The sequence below is a fragment of the Lynx canadensis genome, chromosome B4, assembly GCF_007474595.2.
Source record: "Lynx canadensis isolate LIC74 chromosome B4, mLynCan4.pri.v2, whole genome shotgun sequence".
NCBI lineage: Eukaryota > Metazoa > Chordata > Mammalia > Carnivora > Felidae > Lynx > Lynx canadensis.
In genome coordinates this window covers 72,080,629-72,105,568 of record NC_044309.1, presented here as the reverse complement: position 1 = coordinate 72,105,568, position 24,940 = coordinate 72,080,629, and the positions used below count along the sequence as shown (strand labels likewise).

At 38.7% G+C, this 24,940-nt stretch overlaps 1 protein-coding gene across 3 annotated transcripts in view; it reads right to left on the bottom strand.

The window, feature by feature from the left end:
• Positions 1 to 24,940, bottom strand: part of ANO6 (anoctamin 6) — a 196,743-nt gene that overhangs the window by 36,964 nt on the left and 134,839 nt on the right. For all 3 annotated transcript variants that reach the window (XM_030322381.1, XM_030322384.1, XM_030322383.1), the window contains 4 exons: positions 21,426 to 21,560; positions 12,519 to 12,624; positions 8,187 to 8,247; positions 1,714 to 1,856 (listed from right to left, as the gene is read on the bottom strand). In XM_030322381.1, the coding sequence (XP_030178241.1) occupies positions 1,714 to 1,856; positions 8,187 to 8,247; positions 12,519 to 12,624; positions 21,426 to 21,560 (445 nt within the window). The remainder of the gene's footprint in view (positions 1 to 1,713; positions 1,857 to 8,186; positions 8,248 to 12,518; positions 12,625 to 21,425; positions 21,561 to 24,940) is intronic.

The following is a 24,940-nucleotide window of genomic DNA, read 5'->3' as shown; positions in this document are numbered from 1 at the left end:
TTCTGCACATTAACTCAATTAATCCTAACCACAACCGTGTGAGGAAGCAACTCTATCAATCCCGTTTTATAGAGGAAGCTATGGCACAGAGAAGTTAAATAATTTGTCGAAGATCATTCAGCTAGTAAGTTGCTGTTTAGATTTGCAGTCTCATTCCTAAGACTTCATTACCACACTACAGCCTAATTGAGTATGCATTAGCAATGAAAGTAAAATGAGGAAAAAAGATAAAGAAAAATGAACCTTCATCTTTAATTTTTTAGCAAGCTATGTTTCAACGGAAATTTAACTTATTCGTTGGCAATTTTAAATTACCAAATTGTCTTTCTTCAGCACCTTTTCTGTTGCCAATATTATAAGCTTTTTCTACCCTAGTATTTAAAAGGTGTTTTCAACATCTAATTTTATGTAAGTTTCTGCCTTCATTTCTGAATGTGCTGTCCTTCAACAGCACATGGTTTGACCCCATCCTCTTCCATAGTAAACAGTGAGAACTATACAAAATGGGAATCGCTGGAAGCTTGTTACGTTGTAAAAGACAAACGTCACCTTCTGTTGATAACTGAAACTCATTTTTTTTCCATTTATAAAATGAGGAGGTTGAACTGCTCCCTCCAGTCCCTTTTAGTGTCGGCCTTCTGTAAATCTCTGATTCAATTTATAAAATCTATACTTGGGGACATTTTCAGATGCTCTTGTTAAAAGCATTTTCTTTCCAAGAATTATTCGTACTCAGAACTGACTGTCCTTATGCTGATGACTGCAAGAACAATCAGCTCTAAATTTTCTGTGTTGATGGAAAAGAGCACTAATGCAGATGACTCAAAAATTATCTTTCACTGGCTTTGGAATGTTTCTACTGAGAGGTATAGCTTTGTTTTATTTTTATTTTTGCAGTAGCAGAAGGAATTTACCTTTCCAATTATATAAAATGCCTAGCACAGGCCTAAACATAGTTGGACTTCAACAACTGTTTCCCTTCTTCCTCTAGTCTTTCTACAACTTGAGGATGACAGCCGCACAGTCTCGCGTGCGTCCCAACCAGAAGGTGGAGCAGTGGCTGAGGCTTTAGTGCAGCACAAAGGGTGGCTGGTCTAGGATGAAAAAGGGGCTGTAATAATGAAGGTGCATGTGAAAAACTGAGAATCAACCAAAAAATCCAATGCATCCTTCCCTATACAACGAGCTCATGGAGTCTGATTTTTCTTTTCTGCATTTTTTACCGGAATGAAAGGACACAAACCAATGCATCTTTTCTTCTACATTTTAAGTCAGGGTCTAATTTTTTCCCCCCACTTTTACTTTAGATTAGGTCAATAAAACCTAATCTAGTAGGTGATACTACGATTTAAAAGAGAAAAACAAGTTACTTTTTTTTTTTTTAAAGAGGATGTTGATAATTTACTCAACTTGTGGAAACAGACTATGGCCACGGGAAAGGTAACAACAAAGAAGGGTCACATTTATCTCCCATGTCCACTGTTCTAAGCGATACTTCTTTGGCTTGGCTGCACATTAGAATCACCAGGGAAGCTTTAAAAAAATCCCTGTGCCTGGAACACACCCCAGGCCACCAAGTACCATCAGGGCACGCAGTGATGGGTTCCGGGCATCGGTATTTTTTAAGGTACCCAGGTGATTACAATATGCCACCAAAGCTGAGAACTGCTGTAATAAACAGGCTAGAGTGCATCGACCTAACGTCCACTTTACCTGAGTGATCTCGTTGATCACCACGTGAGTGCACCGGGCCTCATATTCTGGTCGGGCTTGCTCCTCCTGCTGTAACTCAACAGTGTCCCATTCGTACTCCAGTTCTGCCTGGCGCCGCTTCCAAAACTCCAGAAACAAGGTTACTAACAGAGAGAGAACAGGAGCATGGGGACCGTCAACAAAGCTGTCCTGAATTATTAATCATTGTAATTACTCATAACACTTTTGTACACGGTCAATAAAACCTAATCTAGTAGGTGATACTACGATTTAGAAGAGAAAAACAAGTTACTTTTTTTTTTTTTTTTAAAGATGATGTTGATAATTTACTCAGCTTGTGAAAACAGACTATAGTCACTGGAAAGGAAACATCAACACGATGGTCAGAAGGCACGTGAGTGTGTCTAACGCTAGAACATCTGCTACCAGCATGTTGTTGCCAACTAAAAAACACAAATAACTGCCATAATTCAAAAAGTTTATGGTCCATCCATCCTTCAGCCTGTTCTTCCCTACATCCCTTTCCCTCTCTTCTTTCCTAAGAGCCTGGTGGAGGGGGGGAACTTTAGTAGTCCCTGTATCTCTATTTACCACCACCCAAGCCACCCCGGATTAAAACAATATTCTTAAATATGCAAAAATGATGCTTTTCTCAATCTTGTGTGAAATATGAATGAAATAATTTTTAGAACTCTTTACTATCTTTTAAGACCTGAAACTTAAAATACTAAATAAAAACAACATTAAATGTTGATTGAAAATACAGTTTCAGGGTAAATCCCATAGACCCTTCTTTCTTTTTTATAATTTTTTTTTTAATGTTTATTTATTCTTTGAGAGACAGAGAGAGAGAGAGAGAAACGGGAGGGGCAGAAAGAGAGGGAGACACAGAATCAGAAGCAGGTTCCAGGCTCTCAGCTGTCAGCACAGAGCCCGATGCAGGGCTCGAACTCATGAACCATGAGATCATGACCTGATCCGAAGTCAAGACGCTCAACCGACTGAGCCACCCAGGTGTCCTTCTTTCAATCAGACTGGTACCCCTAAGTTCTTCCTATATAGAAATTCTGGATTTACCACTGTTCCACACACAAGTATTTTTATGTGTGGAGAATAAAGAGAAACAAGATACAGGCTGTGCTTCAAGGAGCTCATAGGTGTGTAGGAATGATGGTGAAATGATAGTTATCAGAGACTAGTGGGGGGGGGGGGCAGGATAAAAGCACAGGTGGCTCTGGGTGAGTGACCAACAAGTAGTCGAGGCTCTCCCAGAGAAGGGGCCACTGCAACCGCTCTGAGATGACCGACTTGGATTCGATCAGTGAAGGTTGGATATTAAAGTCATCTCCCCTGGGAGCTGTGCATGCACAGGCAAGGAAGCCAGAGACTCAGATACTTTCCAGAAACTGCAAATATCTGGAAGTGAGTGCAAGGTATAATGAGGAAGGTTGGGGCAGACAGTGGAGAGATCGCCGGGGCACATCACAAAGGACTCTATGCCTTGAAAGAAGTTCAGGTTGTAACTTAAAGGAAGAGGGGATATTGCAGGTGGTCTGGAGACTAGAGGCAGGGAGACCTGATTGCTTAGGTGGGGAGGTGAGAGAAGACAGCACATTTGGCAGGAAGAATGGTTGGAAAGATGCAGGTATGTAAAGGGAAGGAAGAGGTCTAGGATGCCAGCCATGTTTCTGGCTTGGGCAATGTCCTAAATTCTAGTGCCATACCCCACAATGCGAAGGGCTATAAGAGGAGTGAGTCCAAGAAGGCAACAGGTTTGGTTCTAACCAGGTGCCTCTGGGCCACAGAAAAGATGTCTAGTAGGTATGTAAAAGTCTACAACTTGGGAGAAAGATCTAGGGTATGCCAGGAACTTTTTTTTTTTTTAAGTTTATTTATTTTGAAAGAGAGAGAGCGTGAGCAAGGCAGAGAGAGAGAGAGAGAGGGAGAGGGAGAGAGAGGGAGAGGGGGAGGGAGAGAGAAAGAGAGACTCCTAAGCAGACTCCACACTGTCAGCGCAGAGCCTGATGAAGGACTCAAACTCACGAACATGGGATCATGACCTGAGCTGAAATCAAGAGTCAGATGCTTAACTGACTGGGCCACCCAGGTGCCCCTGAACCGGATACTTTTTATAGTAGTAACTGAGGCCAGGCATGGATGAGATCACTAAATGAGGTGTAGAGGGGTGGGTCTCATCCTGGCTGCACATGAGAAGCACTTGGGAGCTTTAAAAAAAACAACAGTGAGCCCAGGCACCATCCCTGAGTTTCTGATTATATTGGACTAGAATAGGGGCATGAACATTGTGTTTTGTTTTGTCTCAAAGGTCTAACATCAGTCAGAGTTGAGAATCGCCAGAGTGGAGAGCAGAGAGAAGCTGGCCTGACATCCTGCAGATCTCAGGTGGGCAGCCAGAGATAAAGAAGGAGACCCTGGGAAGTGGCTGCTAGTGGCATGAACTGAGCACTCCCCAGTGGTGAAGACAACCGAAATCGGGAAAGCACTCACTTCCCAGTGGTGTTTGTTTTAACTTTACTAATTTTCCAGTAACAATGAGTGAGAGTAGAAATAACCCAGATGTTGGAATCAAGTTCAAATTCTGGTTCCGACAATTATCAGATGTGTGACTCCTGGTCAAAATGTTCCAACTTTCTGAGCCCCCCCCCTTCCCTTTCTGTAAAATGGGGGGCAAGAAGACCTACCTCACAGGGCTGTTATGAACTTAATGACATAGGTAAAAGCCCTCACACCCCTCTACGGTAACTATCACTCTCCTCATTTTAGACCAAAGACAGAGAGGCACAGAAAGGTTAAAATACTTGCCCAAGGTTACAGTTTTGGAGGCAGGAATCAAACCCAGGCATTCTTGGCTCCAGAACCCAAGCTCTGCTTCCTCACCATGTGGTATTGCCTCAAGCTGCCTGCTCCTTAGCTAGGCGGGACATTGGAGGGTGAAGTCTACAAAACCCTTGGGCATTAGTTCTCAGGGCCCATGGAGACATTGGTAACGTATAATAACCACTCAAGGTTTTAGACTGCTCATGGGCCACAGCACTGCCGATGCACATTGCTGGGGAGCCCAGAGCACCAGGGCCTCGGGTGACTGTGCATGATGTCAGAAAGGAATTTCCTGTCCTGTGTCTTTGGATCGCTCTTCCTCTGGCGGGGAGCACTGCACCTATGTTCTCTGGCAAACCACACACCATGAGGCACTTATTGATTAGAGAGACACAGGGCTCTTACATCGACATGTAATGGAGAAGAGGGAAGGCTGCCTAGGACCTTGGGAAGCAAGAACAGCTTGTCCTCTTAATCAAGATATTACTACATCTAAAGAAAGTATGCATCACATGAAGAAGAGAGCCATATACAGCACTGGTGGTGCCATCCAGCGGTGTCCAAGGACAAGGGGTACACTGTAGCACGTGGTAGTGTTCTAGTCACTAGACGTTTACTGCTGGAGAGCAGGGATATTTTATGAGGCCTTGAAATGAGTTAGACCTCTTTACTCACAAAGGTAGTAAGATAGATGAGCTTTGCTCAGCCTCTATTCCAACTTCCTAAGACGAGCTTAAAAACCACATGGCTTCAGACTTTCTTGCAGCTGGGGTTCCTGATATGATTTTATAAAATGCCCATCAGATGCATTTATGTGTCATTTAAATCCGAAACGGAGTTGAATGGAGCCAGAGATGGCTGCAGCAGCAGCATTATTGTGCTGGTGTGGATGCAGTGTGAACAGTAGAGTGAGTTCTCCAACTAACTGGCTATAGCTGTTTCCTGATCCCCAAGTGTAGGTGGTTAGGATAATGCCTTCCTGACTCCCCAGCCCCCCCATAAGCCAAGTGTCTGGTGTTTTTCTGGACATCACTAGGCTCAGCCCAGTACTCCAAGGTGAAAATTAAAAACTGCAGCCATGCAGCCATGCAGCCAAGAGCCTGGAGCCAGGGAGAATCACAAACTGGCTAAGGAGGTAAGGAGCAATGGAAGGAGGTAAGGAGCAATAAGGAATGAGGAGGAGCAGATATGTTAGCAACTGGTACTTCCGCCATGGGTTTAGGACTCCAAGTCAGTATGAACGGGTGGGCTGGCTTGGCCTAAAAGGGTGGACATTTTTCAGGTAAGTATATGGTTGGTGCTACATTTACTACAAAAGGCTTACAGCCCTCAACTTTTAGAATTCTGAGGGAGCCAAAACTACTAACAATAATCTAATAGACCTGGGCACACAAGAGATGCTAGAGGAATATGAATGGTAGTGATAAAAAAGACTTCACATGGTCCTCCTGCCTCTTTGGTTCTGCAATTTCTGATTTCCTGTAACAAGGTTCACAGCAGCGGTTATCATAAGGGCAGAGGTAACAGGAAAAGCAGTATGATACACTTTAAAAATAAAGACTTCATCATACATACATATCCTTAAAGATGCACATATGCTGCTACAAGCAGTGTTGAAATGTTTTCTGCATTCTAAAATCTGATGAAATAAAGTCAGCTGAATATGCTTAAGTCAGTTCTACACACATGGTGGAGTTGATGGTCACAGAAAGCAAAGTCAGCTAGGAAATTTGAGGTTTATCTTTGCAGTGCCAAGATTAATTTATAAATTTTTGCTTTATTTAAAATGTATTTCTAAATTAGGGCTGTCAACATGTATTAGGATATCTATGGAGTTCAACAGATGTGTCAGAATTTTATACTTTACAAATCAGTGCTGGTTTGTTAAAAGGACCATCACCCAGGTGTTCGGTACCTCTGCTCTTACTAGGGGGAGGATAAAAGTGACATATTTAAAAAAACTTATTTTTTTAGCATTTATTTATTTTTGAGAGAGAGGGAGAGAGAGAGACAGAGCGTGAGCAGGGAGAGGCAGAGAGACTGAGACACAGTCTGAAGCAGGCTCCAGGCTCCGAGCTGCCAGCATAGAGCCTGACGCACGGCTCCAACTCACAGACCACGAGATCATGACCTGAGCCGAAGTCAGACGCTTAACCAACTGAGCCATCCAGGTGCCCCAAAAGAAACACATTTTACAATGGAGGGGTAAAGAGGATCTTGATGCACGAATTTGATCTTTATTCTATGTGTCAAATATTAGCTAGTGTTTGGTCTGTAGTCAAAACATAGGTAAATGTCTGCAGGACAATAACTTTGTAGGTAAGTTTGGCCATCTTATAGTTTACTTTCCCCAGGAGCGGCAACTAATCTGTAAACAGTGCCCGGAACTATTGGATCATCTGTTCTGGGATCCATTTGGTGACTTCTAATAGGCATAACCACTGTGAAAGAGAAACGCTCTCGAGGACACTGAGGAAGAACTGTTTCGTGAGCTGCATGTGTTCATGTGTCGTCTTCTCAAGACTAAGAGACCCGAGTCATGTTCCTCTCCCAGCTATCGATATAACCTGAGCTCTAGCTCCCCCTTGACTTACACAATAAAACTGGAAGCACATTTGTCTGTGAAAATGGAATTTTTTTCTTCTATGGTAGAACATGTATGTCAATTAAACATTTAAATGTCTGCATTTAAAGAAAATGGTAATTGCCTCATTATATTAATGATGCTATTCAAAGTAAATAATACAACTATAGTGTTAAAGCACCTACAGAAGAATTATATTCTTTAGGACTATATTTATTAAATAGTTTATTATTATTATTTACTATTATAATAGTAACATATACTTATTAAATACTCACTCATATAAAAGAGTATAAAGAAGAAAGCTTACCTGTAATCTCTGTGTTGTGGCTTCCCCCAAAACCCCAACCCCATGAAAGTCAGGGTGGATCACAGCTATGGGGACTATTACAATAATAGCTCCCAATGAACCATGTCTCCCTGTATCCAAGTCCTTGGACAGTCAGTTCTCTGACCTCCTCACATTGTTGTTGGCTTGGCCATGACCTACTTTGGCTGATGGGACATTCACAAACTTGATGCAACAACAGACTCAAAAAATGTCTGTGTATTGGGGTTTGCCCTCTATTGCTTCTCTTTGGAACCCTAAAACCACCATGTGAAGAACCCTCACTGGAGGATGAGACACCATGTAGATCAAGACTAGCCAGCCCAGCTGAGCCCCATAGACCAAACCAGACTGGCGACTGCCAGATCATCTACCCCAGCGGAGCTGCTAGCTTACTGCAGATATCAGCTGAGCCTGCATGTGACTGGAGAACATCCCAGCTGACGTAGAGAATCATGAGAAATAATAAATGTGTGTTTTAAGTAACCATATTTTCAAGTAGTGTTTTATGCAGTAATTCATACATTGGTCTTTAGAGTTGTAAATGGAGCTCTAAGGGAGCTGAAACTTGGGGAATCCAAGGTCCTAAAAGTAGGTTACTTTGATAGCTTATATAAAATTGTGAAATGCTATTAAATTAGATGCCTATAAGATCTCAGGTTTGTTTTTTTTAATGTTAAGATGTAAAAGTAAACTGGAAAAAAAAAAAGGAAAATAACTTACCCCATACTCCCATAAATACTGCAAACACTAGGGTTCCAAAACTGTCAAAGATGCACAGTTTCTGGAAAATACAATAACGACATATAAATTAATTATGTTTTCTAGTCACTAGAATTCAGCAAATACGCAATGCTTTGTGTATTCTCTAGTCTGAATTTCTTTTAAAGCAGATACTACTATACACTTACAGATGGGATTTCTTATTGTTTTGAGAGCAAACAGCCTTTGCCGCATTTATCACAGTGCATTTTCCAATGGAATCTTTCCCCATCATGATAAAGAAATTGGCATAGCTGCTAAGATTCCACTTCATTTAAAGTCTCTATCAGACTTCTGAATAATGGCCTCTCCCGATAAGCTGTCATAGTGAACTTGAAGTAGGATAGCTCTAAAAATACAGTGAACTCAAAGCAACTTTTAGATTTACAATTTGCATCTTATCATCATCTCATCCTGGTCAGAGGGTAAGTTACTGAATTCTTGCTTTTCTTGTTGAGAAAAGCACACTGCTGGGGTTTATTCTGAGACAGCTCTGCCCAAGGACAGCTCTGCTTCCCCAAACCCAATTATGGCTTTCTACCATCAATGACAGAGGTTTCCATCAGATTAAGGATGCACAGGGGCTTTCGCTGACATTACAGTGGGTACAACAACCATGAATGAATAGATGATACACCTACACAAAGAAGGCTTTATTCACTCATTCTGCTAAATTTCTTTTTTTTTCTTTTTTTGCTAGTATTTAAATACTCCCTATATGGATTATTGGAAAATCCTTCAATTAGTTACTAATTTTTCACTAGCGAACATTTTTACATCTCCTAAAAACTCTATATATAAAGTATAAATGTACTGGAAAAAGTGGCAAATGTGCAGAATGTCAACTTTACAATAGATCATAGAGTAAAGAAGACTGCATAGAAAATGAAGCTATGGGATGAAAAAAAAAAAAAAAACACCAAAAACCCAAACTCTTCAATTGCCAAAGAAAATTCAAAGTTGCTTCTAAGGAAAACTCTAAGTAACTTTTTTGGTTGCCCTTTATATAATGATGTCAAGTGGGTAAATGTTCATCTATGTCAAAATATTATGTTATTTTCAAAAGAATATCCACCTAACCATCATCTTGTACATGTGTTTTCCAAAGCATACAAATGCCCCTCAATACTCTATCTGGACCCTGATCAGAAAGCATAATCCTGGACTGTCTGTTACCCAATGGTTCCTCCCAAAAATCAGCTCAAGGAAGACAGAATTAATAAAAGAGTGGCCATTTGGGGAACACCCCTCTCTGCCTATTCTCCTCGTCCTGGCATTCCATGATGGACCAGTATTTCAAATCTTTCAGTTTTGACTCTTATGGAACCAAAACTGTCATTTAATGTTATGCCTTACCCTCAGCGAAAATTATTATAAGAAAAATCTTATGCAAAACTATTCTGTGTGTTATAGGGCTATTACTGCAGATTCTGTTAAACCCTACTCTTTTAGGAATCATTGCAAGCTTCTCTCTATCTGATACCTCCCTACTTGCCTTGACACCTCTAACTACCTACTCCAGAAAGAAAAAATCCTACCTGTGAATTCTTTGTCCTAGTATGCTGAGAAAAAGCCAGTGGAAGCTTATTTGTCAGTGATAGAAGAAAGAAAGAAAAAGAAAGAAAGAAAAGAAAAGAAAAGAAAGAAAAGAAAAGAAAAAGAAAAAAGAAAAGAAAAGAAAAGAAAAGAAAGAAAAGAAAAGAAAGAAAGAAAAAAAAAAAGAAAGAAAGAAAGAAAGAAAGAAAGAAAGAAAGAAAGAAGAAAGAGAAAGAAAGAAAGGAAAGAAAGAAGCAGCAAGAAAAAGCTGGTTTATGGCTTATGCCGAGTTCACTCCAGTCGCCCAGCTCAAGACAAGAGATGTGCTTTGTACTGTTACGAGAGGGAATTAGATGGCCTGCATTAAGTTACCATTTTTTGCCATATTTGTGAGGATCAAGGACCCAGCAGAAAAAATAAGATGACTGGCCTCTATTTGCCCCACAGGCAGGAATCAGAGGAGCAGGTAAGCAAGGGGCCTTCTCGGCAAAAAGTTTAGCTTAGCTTACTTGCCAGCATGGCACAGAGAAGGAAAGCTGTGTTGAGTAGCCCCAGTCAGCACGCTGCTTAAGTCACATGGAAGAGGGAAGGGAAGAGATGGTTACATAATGCAGGGCATGACCATTTTAAGCAGAAGAACCAACGAAAATCTAGAAAAGTGACCATTTGTTATGCTTTCTTCCTGCTAAGGAACAAAATCAAAATTTTATAACTGTATTTTATAAAAAAATATTTTAAGTTACATTTCCCTTTTATCTTGCCAGCCAAAAAGCTAAGAGCCTTATTTAATGCTCAATCACAAAAACAACATTAATCTTGATTACTTCCATAACTTTTCCCTCACTTTCTTGATCCTAATTTCCTTTTTCTAATCTATTAACCCTTTTAGCACTCATGTTAATTAGTGAATACTCCAGCTCTTTCCAAAAGAAAGAGGTAGAAATGAATACATAAATAAGTGTATGAATGATGAGATAGATGATTGAATCAGCCAACAGAGAAGCATGAAAAGCTCCTCTTTTCTTCTCCTTTTTAACAATTTAAAAATGTAATCCTTTTAACTCATATTCTTTTATGTGTTTCCTTCCCTTTGTAAGTCACTCTAACAAGACTCAAAGGATTCTTCAGGAAATTGGGATAGAATGAAAGATTCATTTTTTCCAAAACAATGGAAAAAACTGTGCACAGGGACAGATTTGAAAGTCATGTCCTTAATTAAGGATGGGTTGGTGGAAAAGAAGAACTGAGAGAAGAGATGGGGGTGTGGTGAGTGAAAGAGAATTTCTTAAGGAAAATGGAATTTCCAATTGTACTCTGTGGAGTATAGTTAGCTTCTGGTATTATCACTGGCATTTGCCTTAAATCCAATGTCCAAGGATATGCACTAACTAGTGACCTTTATGAGTCAACATCGCCAGAAGGCAGCTTCCCTCCTGCTACCTTTAAGTCTTACTTTGTGTGATCTAGGGCAGATTTTTATAGTCTAGACTTGCATTGGTTTCTAGGGGAGAGGCACTGAAATCTATTTTAATTCATAAGTTAAGTGTAAAAATCCATGTGTCGACAATACCCTGCAATCATCTTAATTAAGTAGCAGAACAATTTTTTTCAAACATAGCGCTCAATTTGTGAGTGAAGTGGTTGGTACTACCGTCAGCTGGTGAAGAACACAGTAATGGCAAGAAACGCAGATTTGCTGTCAATTTCTGGCTTTGTCATCTGCTAGGTAGGTAACTTGAGCAAATCATTTAATCTCTCAGATCCTCAGTGTTTTAATCTGTAAAATGGATGTAATAACTGTTCTGCCTATCTCACAGGGTTACTGTGTCAAAAGTGATAACATTAAAAAAGTGATCATATAAATTCAAGAATTTTGTAAAATATAAAATTTAAAGTGACATTATAATAGGAACATATTTAGTTACAATAAGACTTAGATGGAGTAGGTCAGAATATTTTAACATCATTTAAAGATTCCTAAGCTTTCATGGTGGAACAAGGGGATAGAGAAAAGATCACAACATGGGAGAACAGTAGGTCAAAGTTGTCAGGAAAATTCTCCAAAGCAAGATGACCATCTTTCTTCCCAGCTAGAGTTTCAGGCATGCCTTTCCTTAAGCTACCTCCAGTCTCAATACTTGTCCTAAGCCTCTTGGATTTTAAGAAGTCCTTAGCTCAAGATCATCTGCATGCTTAAGGGAACCATTTGCGTTTTGTGGGAATGTTTTGGGACAAAGTGAATATCTGTTCTCATTTACATACAAAGCCTTTCTTATGCATATTCATAGATAAGGCCTAAATCTGATAAGCAGGTTTAAAAAACAAAACAAAACAAAAAAACAAGCTAGTTTCAGTACATTTTGAAAGTGGGAAAACACTAGTACAAATTTCAGGTTTCTACTTATTTGAACTAAGGAAGATACTTACAATAAGTAAACCTATGAAACAGTACTCATGAGATAAGGTGGGTTTGAGGTTTCTGCTTTGATTACTTCAAATACTCTAACAGTTTCAATGCCACAGCTCCTCAGTGACCTGCCTGAAGATTTTAGATAAGGCTTTTAATCTCAATTTACTATTTGTAAAAGAGGAATAAACACATGCATTACATATCTACCTTTCAGAATGTTTGGAGGTTTAGTTGAATATTACCTTTCTGAATTTCACAGAGAAATAAAATAATTCCAGACCATGCTAAAATTATTAGAAAAAAAAAATCTTTCATTAGTTACAAATGTTTGGAATAACAAAAATTACCTTTGAGGACTCGCAAGTAATATTGAGTTTCCAGAATGGACAAAGCCTATCACACTGAGGACACATGATGATCTTGCCACCAATATCAGGATGACAAACTTCTTTGCTAAAGAGAAAAATAAAATTTTTAAAAATGTTAATAAATATGACTTCCTTTCTAGCAGCATAAAATCAAACATCCATTTGTGATAAGAAAACTAAATTCTCATAAAACTAGGAAAAGAATTGAACTTCATTAATCTAATAAAGGCTGCTACATAAAACCTATAAAAACACCCATTATACTTAATGGTAAAATGCTAAAAGTATTTCCTTTAGATCAGGATGAAGTGTCCTGTTATCACTACTTCTTTTCAGTTAGGGCCTTGCCAGCACAGTAAGTCAAGAAAACCAAAGATAAGATGCTGGACACAGAATCGGTATTCAAAATATACATAGGGCCAGTAAAAGGAATTATGTCCCTAGAGATCTGCAACAATAAGGACTTAATCGTTTTATATATATATATATATATATATATATATATATATATATATATATATATATAAAATTTATATATATATGTGTGTGTGTGTGTGTGTGTGTATATATATATAAATTTTTTTTTTCAACGTTTATTTATTTTTGGGACAGAGAGAGACAGAGCATGAACGGGGGAGGGGCAGAGAGAGAGGGAGACACAGAATCGGAAACAGGCTCCAGGCTCTGAGCCATCAGCCCAGAGCCCGACGCGGGGCTCGAACTCCCTGACCGCGAGAGCGTGACCTGGCTGAAGTCGGACGGACGCTCAACCGACTGCGCCACCCAGGCGCCCCATGGACTTAATCGTTTTAAATACCATGTTTAAACAGCTTAAAAAAATAAAGAGCCTAGGAATAAATCAAATTCAAGATGTATAAGATTTATAGGGGGAAAATGATAAAACTGTTCTGAACGAGTGAAAAAGATCTATATAAATGGACACATCATCATGTTCATAATTTGGAAGACTCAATATCTGATGTTATTCGTCCCCCATTTGAGCCATAAATTCAATAGAAGGGCAAAAGGCTCAGAACAGTCAAGACATTCCTAATGAACAAAGTGCTACTGACATAAGTTAAGAAAAGCTGAGCAAGAAAAAAAAATAGAATTCATAAACAATCTTCTACATATTCAGAAACTGACTTAGGGCAAGGCTGGTCCAGCAAACCAGTAAGGTGAGAAGTGACATTTCCACAAATGGGGCTGCTGCAATCCAATATCTATATGGAAAAATGTGAAACTGAACTCCTAAATCCTATCACATATAAATCAACTCCAAGTAGAAAACAGGAATGTAGCAGTAGGAACTTGTTAAAAAAAAAAAAAAAAAAAGGAGTTGGGGTAAGAAATTTCACTAATGAGAAACCAAAAAGTATAAATCATAAAGGAAAATACTGATATATTCAAAGTCGTGATAGGTTCAAAGTCGTGTAAAAGTGAGAATTTCATTAAAAGACCGTTAATGGATAATGGATGAGAAGAAAAAAACAGCCACAAACTGGTAGAAGTTTTGCAACACATAAAAATGACAAAGGACTCTTCACTAGAGTATTTAAATAATTCCTACAAATAAGAAAAAAAACTAACAAGCTTACAACAGGTTGTAAACTGCTCCCCTTAGGAGAAGTCATTAAGATGGACTCCTATGTGAATGGGACTGGAGTTGCAGAATTTGGTAGCCTTGCAAATAACTCAGTTAAAAACAAATGGGCAAGGAAAACACTTCTAGGATATCTGAATAAAGATCTTGGAAAAAACCTGCTCCTTCATAAACACAATGAGAACACTGGCAAAATTTGTCAAAAGTAACCTCTGCAGAACTCTGGAAATTAAACAAGGGCTTACAGAAATCTGAGGAGTAAAAACAGCTAAATCTCCATAAAAATAGTGAGCTTAGTCACCTTTTTACTTGACCTATCCCCATCCCCATATCCTTGGCCTAAAGGTGGTGTTATTAGACAATAGCCCCATGACCATGGTAGCACAGCAGCCACTGAAGGAGGCAGAAGTGATCTGAAGCTACCAAAAATCCATCCCCAGAGAACTGTCACTATTTGATGAGTCTGGAAGCTCCCTGGAAAAACTCCATTCTCAGGATTTGTCATTTTTGACCTGTCTCAGAGCTCCTACTGTGCCAGCAATCCTATCCCCAGAGGGCCTGTTGAAAGCATTAGCAGAAATTATTTAACATTACAGATGCCCAAGACAGCAACACCAGTAAGGGCTAACAAGGTGCCCACCAAAAAACCTAAAAGGCAAAATTGGGAAATGAGGTATCCATGGGAGATTTCAAAAAGTTCTAACAAATTCCTAGGATTGTAGAAGGCCATGTGCACATGTAAGACCATGCAGGTGGCCAGGAAAGACCTGAGAAAACCTTAATCCCTCCTCTCTGGTTGGCTTTGAGGTTCTGCATAAGCAGGAAATAAAGGCTAAGGAAGAAGTGCAAAGTGCCCACTAAAGTGCTGGGGGCATTCCCCACAGACATACACAGAGTGACCTGGCAAAGGCTCAAATGACTGGTTCCCAGCATTTAAAGGAATCACTATCCCTTAGCTGACAACTAAGCTTATTGAATACAGACTTCATGGCCATACACAACAAAGAATGAAGACTTTACAGAATTTGTCCAGGAAAGTAACTAAGTGAACAGCAACAGTGGCAGTGATGACAATAGAAGCAACAACTGCGAAGAGAGGGGAAAATAGGATTTCTAGATCTGCCACATTATAAAATTTAAAATGCCCAGTTTTCCACAGAAAATGACGAGATACACAAAGAAACAGAAAATTTTGGTCATAACACAGGGGCAAAAAGGAGTCAATAGAAACTGTCCTTGAGGAAATCCAGAAGTTGGACTTATTGGACAAAAAACTTAAAATAAGCAATTAAACGTATGTTCAAAGAACTGATAGGAACTCTGCTAAAGAATTAACTATGTGAACATTGTACCATGCAGAGAATATCAATAAAGTTGTTAAAAAGAACCAAGTAGAAATTCTAGAGATACAAAAGTATAATTAAAATGAAAAGTTCACTGGAGAGGTTCCTCTGCAGATGACTGGTAGAAAAAAAACAAAACAGCTAATTCAAAACTAGGTCTACTGAGATTATTCAGTCTGAGTAACAGAAAGAAAAAGGAATGAAGAAAAATGAACCCAGACTCAGAGACAGGACACCATCAACAATACCAATATACACATAATGGGAGTCCCAGAAGGGAAGGGAAGGAAAGGAAAGAAAGGAGTTAGAAAGAATATCTGAAGAAATAACAACTGAAAGTTTCCCAAATTTGATGAAAACGTTAATTTGTATATCCAGGAAGCTCAGCAAACTCCAAGTAGGATAAACTCAAAGATATCCAAACATACGCACATCAGACTCAAGGTGTCCAAAGAGGAGAACAAAGAGAATTTTGACAGTAGAAAGAGAAAAGTGATTCTGCATGTACAAAGGGGTCCTGAGTAAGATAAACAGTTGACTTCTTATTGGAAACCATAAAGACTAGAAGGCAGTGGGGTGTTATACTCCAAGTGCTGAAAGACTGTCCACAAAGTATTCTATATCTAGCAAAACTATTCTTCAAAAAATGAAGGAGAAATTAAGACATTCCTCAATAAACAAAACCTGAAAGAACATGTTGCAAGCTAATGTGCTCCACAAGAACTACTCAGGAAAGTCCTTCAGGCTCAAATAAAAATTACTAGACAGTAACTCAAACTCACCTGAGAAATAACGAACACTGACAGAGGTAACTACACAGGCAAATAACACAGTATAAATATATTTTTGCATGTAATCATTTTCTCCTATCTGATGTAAAAGACAGTTGCATGAAACATTAATTATAAAACTATGTTGATGGGCGTATAATGCATAAAAGATGTAATTTTTATGAGAATAATAGCGCAAAAGAGTGAGGAGGGAAAGGACCCATACCAAAGCAAAGTTTCTGCATACTACTGAAAATAAACTGGCATTAAAACTGAATGAAATTGCTTTACAACAAGATATTAATTATAATCTTCAGGTCAACCACTTAAGAAAATAACAATCACAACAAAAGAGTAAAAGAAACAACAAATAGGAATTAAAATGGTATACTAGAAGATCTCTATTTTACACAAAAAAAGATAGTGATAAAGAAATAGGAAAGAAAAGACCTGAGACAAATATAAAATAGCAAAATAGATGTGAATCCAATTTTATTAAAGATTACATTAAATTTAAATGAATTAAACATTCCAACAAAAGGCAAAAAAAGAGAATAGAAAAACAACAGAAAAATCAACAAAAGTTGGTTCTTTGAAAAGATCAACAAAACTGACAAATCTTTAGCTAGACTAATCAAGAAAAAAGTTTCAAATTCAGAAGTGAAAGTGAAAGGAGAGACATTAATATTGACCTTAAAAAAGTAAAAAAGATTATAAGGGAATACTATGAGTGATTATATGCTAACAAATTAATCTAGATGAAACAGAATAAATTCCTAGGAAGACATAAATAATTGAAGCTGACTCAAGAAGAAAAGAAGAAACAGAAAGTCTGAATGGATCAAGAGAAAGAGATTAAATTAGTAGTTTAAAAGAACAACAACAAAAACTTCCAGTGAAGAAATGCCTAGCCCCACACGGCTTCACTAATTCTATCAACAATTTATAGAAAACTGACACCAATGCTTCACAAACCCTTCTAAAAATAAAGAGGTGGGAACACTTCCCAATTCATTTTGTGAGACCAAAATTACACTGATGTCAAAGCCACCCCAAGACATCCCAGGAAAACTATAGACTATTATCTCCTATGAATAAAAATGCAAAAATCCTCAAAAAAATACTAGCAAATCAAAACCAGTAACATATAAAAAGGATTGTGATCAAGTGAGATGTATCCCAAAATGCAAGGATAGTTCAACACATGAAAATCAACTCATTTAATACACCGTTTTAACAGAATAACAAGAAAAACGAGGCATCCTCAACTAGATGAAGAACATTCATGAAAAACCCACAGCAAGTGTCATCCTTACTGGTGAAAGACTGAATGCTTTCCTTTTAAGATGAACATTGTACTGGCGAATCTAATCATGGCAACTATACAAGGAAAATAAACTAAAAGCCTCCAGACTAGAAAGAAATACGTTAAACTATTTCAATTCCAGATGACATATAATGTGTATTAAAATTCTAAGAAATGTACCAAAGAACTATTAAAATTAATAAGCCAGCCCATCGAGGTTACAGGACACAAAATCAATATACAAAAACCAATTATATTTCTATACACTAGCAATGAGTAATCCAAAAATTAAGGAAACAATTTCATTTGTAATAGCATCAAAAAAGAATAAAATATTTAGAATAAATCTGAGAAATGAAGTGTGAAACTTATACACTGAAAAATACAAAACAGTTTGTTAATAGAATTAAAAATAATTTAATGCAATTCTTGCTTTTTTTTTTTTTTAAATAAATGTTGGCTATTCTCCTTCTCTTTTTTTTTTTTTTTTAACGTTTATTTTTGAGACAGAGAGAGACAGAGCATGAACGGGGGAGGGCCAGATAGAGAGGGAGACACAGAATCTGAAACAGGCTCCAGGCTCTGAGCTGTCAGCACAGAGCCCGACGCGGGGCTCGAACTCACGGACCGCGAGATCATGACCTGGGCCGAAGTCGGATGCTCAACCGACTGAGCCACCCAGGCGCCCCAATTCTTGCTTTTTTAAAAAAATGGACAAGCTGATCCTAAAATGAACATGGAATGTAAGGGATCCAGAATGACCAAAACAATCTTGAAAAAGAAAAAAAAAGTTTTCAATTTCAAAACTTACTAACAAAGCTACAGTAATCGATCTCGTGTGTATTTGCAAAAATACAGATCACACAGACATAAAGATCAATGGAAAAGAATTGAGTGTCCATAAACTCTTACACTTATAGCCAATTGGTTTTTTGACAATGGAGCCAAGACAATCCAATAGGAAAAGAACAGTCTTTTTAAAAATGGTGCTGGGACACCTGGATATACACCCAGAAAAAATGAATCCTAGACCTAAATCTATAAAACTTATAGATGATAAACACAAAATCCTCATGAATTTGGATTACAAAAGCTTTCTAAGATATGACACCAAAAGCACAAACAGTAAGGGAACAAAATACTAGGTAAACTAAACTCATTGAAATTAAAAACGGTTGTGCTTCGAAGGACACCACCAAGCAAGTGAAAAAGGCGATCCACAGAATGGGAGAAAACATTTGCAATGTATTTGATAAGGGATTTTTATCCAGGATAAGGAACAGTTAAAAACAGACAATAAAAAGACAACACAACTAAGAGAAGCAGAGGAGGAAGAGACGTTTCTCCAAAGATATACAAGTGGCAGATATGCACATGAAAAGATGCTCAACATCAGAAGGCATTAGGGAGACACGAACAAACCCATAATGACCAACCATGTCATACCCACCAGGATGACTAATACATATGCATTGCTGAAACCCAGCAGAAACAAGTGTTGGTGAGGATGTGGAGAAATTGGAATCCTCATAAACTGCTATTACACATGTACAATGGTGCAGTCACCTCGAAAAATATTTTGGCAGCTCCTCAAAATGTTAAACATAGAGTTCCTGTGCATTGTTGCAGCAATTCCATTGCTTTAAAAATATATTCTCAAAGGAACTGAGAACATATTCTTCGACAACAACTTGTACATGAACGTCCACACCAGAATTAGTAATAATAGCCAAAAAGTGGAAACAGCCTAAACTGACATGGGTGAATGGGTAAACAATATGGTATGATCCACACAATGGCATATTTGACCACAAAGTGGAATGAAGCACTGATCGAAGCTACAACATGAATAAACCTTAAAAAGCGTACGCTAAATGAAAGAAGACAGTCACAAAAGGCTACCTACTGTATGGCTCCATGTAGATGAAATGTCCAGAATAAGCACGTCCACAGAGACAGAGAGTAGATTAGTGGTTGCCAAGGGCTGAGAGAAAGGGGGTTAGGGAGTGACTGTTAATGGGTACTGATTTCCTTTGGGTGTGATGAGAATGTTGCACAATTAGATAGTGGGGATAGGTGCACAACTCTGTGAATGTACTTAACACCACTGTACACTTTGAAAGGGTGCACTTTACGGTATGTGAATTCTATCGCAATAAAGCTGTTATGTTTAAAGGGGACATAAAGTTCAAACAGACCTTTTATACAAGAGGAAATACCTATAGTGTCCTCCACTTACGCATACATATTTTCAAAAGCACACAGAAATATATTTGGTAGGGAGACAAATATATGTGATAAAGAATATACAGTCTATGTAAAGGAATGATAAAAATCAAAATTTAGGGTAGTTCTTATTTGCAAAGTGCAAAGGGAGGGACTGCAGTCAAAGGAAGCACTTTGCTTGGGTAATGGTAACATTCTTTTTCTTAAACTGGTAAGAGATCATTATTCCTTATACCTTCAATACATTTTCTATTCCTGGGAATCTACTCAGCATGCAATAAACTTAACTGAAAATATTTAAATGCATATACTTAGAATACTTTAAAAATATTTCATGTAAGTAATTAAAGCCCCAATAATTCTGAGCACAGGGAGTTATCCCCAAGACCCTCCCCTGGATTTCTGTAAGTTCAACTGTGTGAAACTGTAAGAAACACATGGTGTGACTGTCAGGGTGATTTTATAAAATGAATTGTAATGAGAACAGCCACAATGCAAGAACCTTGTAAAAATGCTACTCTTGCACTTTGAAAGTATATTTTTGAGATGGCTTTCTTTTTTTTTTTTTTTTTGGTTGGAACAGTATATAAAACAATGGAGAAGTCAAAGACAAATTTAGGCACAAGGTATCAAAATTCAGCCTTTGGCCCTGAACTCTTATTTTCAGTGAAGAGATAAGAGTACTTCAAAGACCATCTGCAGCTTTCTAGCTAAGAAGCCGTAATAGGTACAAAATGCTCAGAATTCGCTGTTAAATAGAATGGATAATTATGCCTATACATAAGAGCTGCCATGTAAGCTTCCTGCCTCGGGAGCCAGGCTGATATGCTTGGGGCTAGAAAAATCTGGTCATCAGCTAGCTCATTGCTGGTGCCCAGAAATTTTGATCTGGCTGTCAGAGCTGGAGAGAGGCCAGGTGAACACAAGAAAATGCCTGGTTCAGTGCTGCATCCCTTCTAAAGGTTGAGACTACCAAAAGCAGAGGAATAATGACACAATTCAGAATAGTAATGGTGATACTCCGTGTTCTGGCATCCATTTCCCTTTAAACAGTGCAGCTGGTATTTTAATTCTAACATCAAGCATAAACTAATTGTTTATCACTTATTTTTTTTCCATAACACTGTAAGGGCTAATTTTCAAAAAGTAAAACAGAAACAAAAGTACTGTTTACTTGAATTTTTAAACATCTATTTCCTAATATATATTAAAAAGTTATTTCTAAAAAAGCACAAAAACACCAATTTTATCAAGTTTTGCTATTGAAACCCTGAAGAAATCAAAGCTGCTCTTGGCTCACAATCTGTAGGGCTGAGTGAAGCATTCCTCTGGGGGCCAGAAGTTCAAGGACAATTCTCCTTCCAGACCGCCTCTCTTTTTCAAACAAAGTATTGTCTTAAAAAATTGGAATGTTTCCTAAGGGTAATATTCCTGTCAGAAACTGGGCTGCATTATCTTAAAAAAAAAAAAAAAAATTCCACTTCACTTAGTTATTATGCTCAGGACAAAAGGGATAGATCATCCAAAGCAGTAAGTGCTCTGTGAGTTTTCTTTTACCAAAAACAGTCTAAGACCCTGAAACTAATTTTATGTCCAATCAACTTTTCGGCATGGTAACAAGGAATAAACACGACTTACCTCCATGTACAGTTGTTCTGATTAACATATCCATAGAGAAAGCAAGCCACTCCCACTACCGCTGCCAGGAGGAGCATCTGAGTGTAATATCCCAGCCACGCAAAGTAGATTCCAATCTTTTCTCCATAATATTTCCTGAAGACAGAAATTGGGCTTTAGAAGTCACACGGAACCCCTCTGCAGGTTCATTCTAATATTAATGTCTGATTTTAAATACAGGAGGCTTTAAGCTCAAACTTCTTACTTGACTCATGCTTAAAAAAATATTCATTTTCATAGAGACCCCAAATTCCACTAGGAAACAAGTATTTTACATATCATAGAAGTACTGATCACTGGTCAGATTGGTGAAGCCAAGTTAATTAGAATAGGGCAAAGGAAGGAAAAAGTGCTAAATGGTGAGCAAATAGAGAACGTTACCGTCGTTCTTTGTAAAGACTATCACATTTGACACGTTCTCCAAGAGATTATTTTTAATATGCATGAAACAAGTAAACATGAACAATCTGCTCCCAGTTACTGGCTTTTGCTTATCTAGGGAACCTCCTTGGAACAAATGTAATGTAAATCACAAATTATAACAAGAAAGTGACTGATCAGTCACTAATAATGACTGAGGAATCCCCTGCCCTGGACTCCTTACACCTAGCACTTCCATTTTTTCTAGGTTTTAAAAACTGGTCAATGAAAAGAGGCCAGGGAGGCACAACTGGAAGAAAGGATGCAGCGCATGAAGTAGTGCCTGCCACATTGTTCCTGAGAGGGAGACAGTTTCAGTTAGGCATAAAGAAAGTGCACAGGGGTGAGGAGAACACAGTGAGGTGATTGTTTTGGTGACTCTTGCGGATGCTTTCTTAGACTGATTCTCTCTTGGCTCATTACTGGTCCATACAAGCTGTAGATTTACTTAAGCTCTTAGCTTACTTAGAGGCCTATGTGAGACTTCCTGTTCAGTATGGAGCTGGGCTGAGGTCCTTGGACTTAGCCTGGTAGGGACTAAGCTCTGAGAATAACCTGGAGTCTTGGGGGATTTCACACAGGAACATCTCTGGGCTGAACCCGTGGTCACAGGGAAACTGTGAAACTAGCTCCATAGGTTGTAGCCTGCCTGAGTGTAGGCCACATCCCTGGGGATAAGGAAGGGCTGACACAGACATGGAATCAGGAGTCAGGGTGAACAAAGTGTTCCATTTTTATGTGACTGGGGCTTTGCCGTCTGGCTCAGAGACTGCAGGCAAATGACAGGCTCAGGGTAGTGCCTGAGAAAGAAAAGCTTGGCAATGGGTTTGCAACATCTTGGCTGTTAGGCTTTCTGAAATATGCTCTTATCAACCATTCACACTGGAAATGCCACATTTAAAAGTGGAAAGAATCTTAGAAGTTACTGGTCCCTTGGTAGTAAAAATATTCTGCCTTATACAGAGCTAGTAAGGCAGTCCCTGCTTGGATACTTACCGTGACAGGGAGTTCATTATTTCTAAAGGCATCCACATTATATTGCAGGAAAAAAGATCAGAAAGAACTTTTTAATCTCAAACAGAAACCTGCCTCCAAGTTCTTGCTGAAAGGCTGGGTATAATAAGGATCCCTTCAAATGTGATACTCTGATCATTATCTCTCTCTGCCAAAAACATCCCAATTCTTAACACCAATTTCTAAAAACTGAGCTTTGATTTTTAATCAGAGTTATAAATATATATTCAGTAAGGGCCAAATTGTTCTAGTAATTGTCATGGCGGTTCATTGCTTAATTTTCTGTGTAGTTACCAACAATTCAGCCCTAGACTTTGACCTAAGGTGTAACTTTCTCAGCACGTTCAAACATATGAGGTAGTTGATCAGTTTCACCTCCTTGAATAAATCCCATCAGATCCTCTCCAATCTGGATTAATGATTCTCTAGCCCTGCCACAGAGCTGTCACCTGGGATCTCTCTGTTCCTCTCTCATGCTGGGAATCTCTGTTTACTAAAGCCATGTTTTTCTCTTTCTTGGTGGAGCATTACCTTGCACATTTAAATTGTGAAAATTCATTGCACTTAATTAACAGCTTGACCATACATGGAACTGTAAAGTGAAAAATCAACTCCCTTGGAAATTTGAAATTACTGCTCTCTTTTCTTCTACCTGCAGTGTTGTCATTGAGAAGTTCAGTGTTATTTTGAGTCCTGCTCTTTCAAATGAAGGCTGTTTCTCTTTCTGAAGGTTCTCAGGATCTTCTCTTTGTCGTCAGTGTCCTGAGATGTTATGGTGTGGTGACTGGCTGGCTCTATTTTTATCCTCTGGGCTCAGTACTCAGTAGGATCCTTCCACCTGGAGACTCATCACATTTACTTCTTGTCCTGAGCGTGCTATAAAGCCACATACACATGAGTTGTGTCTTTCCCTACTGTTAGCTTTATTCATTATAAAGCAGGATTTGCACAATTTGTAACAGGTTCAGGACTCCAAACTCAATGACATTTCACTATGCATTTAATTTGGCTCCATACATGCCACATGGGACAAGATACGATACAAAATCACACAACAAAAAAGATACAATGAGGGTGAGAAATTAATGAACCAAATGCAGTCAGTCCAGGAGCGCACAGTTGAGATGTGGACCCAGCCCCTTTGAGTCACTTACTGCTTCTTATATGCAAGCCGAGGAGGGTCTTTGTTATGTTCAGAGACCAATGGGCCCATTGCCTTTCAAATGTGGTCAGGCAAGGAAGAGTCCAAATCTGGAGAATCTGACAGTTCGCTGCAGAAGTTTTCCCTTTTTAAAGGAGTATAATCAGTCTTTTTAGCCTTTCCAGGCCTCTTCTGGTTCTAGTGATTATCAGTTCTTGGTTCTTCCATCATCTCTTGGCTTTGCTAATTATTGATTCTTGGTACCACCAGCATGTCCTGGTGCTGTCTATCCTCAGCTCATCACCTTTGGCTGTCTTCCTGATTCCCGATATCATTGCTTAACATGAGTGACCCCATCATGCTCTCTATAGTTCTTTAATACAGTTCTTCAGACACCTGATTTCCTCTCTACATTATCTCTGTTCTTGTTCCTACTGCTATTATTTGTTCACTGCACGTCCTGATCTTTTAATTTTGCACCTACCCCTTTATTTTCTATTTCTTTATATGTTTGCTTTATATTCTGTACAATTTCTTCAACTTCATTTTCTAACACTGCAATTGGGGTTTTTCCGATCTATCACATTTTTAATTTCAAGAGTTACATTTTACCTTTGGAATGACCCTTTCCTATACAACTCCTGTCTTTGCATTACGAATATCACAGCTTCTTTTCTCACTCTGAGGGTAAAAATGGCAGTTTTGGGGGAAATTTTTTCTTTTCCTGTGCAAAATCTTGTTTTCTCCAGGGGCGCCTGGGTGGCTCAAGTCAGTTAAGCGTCTGACTTCGGCTCAGGTCATGATCTCGCGGTTCATGAGTTCGAGCCCCGTGTTGGGCTCTGTGCTGACAGCTCAGAGCCTGGAGCCTGCTTTGGATTCTGTGTCTCCCTCTCTCTCTGCC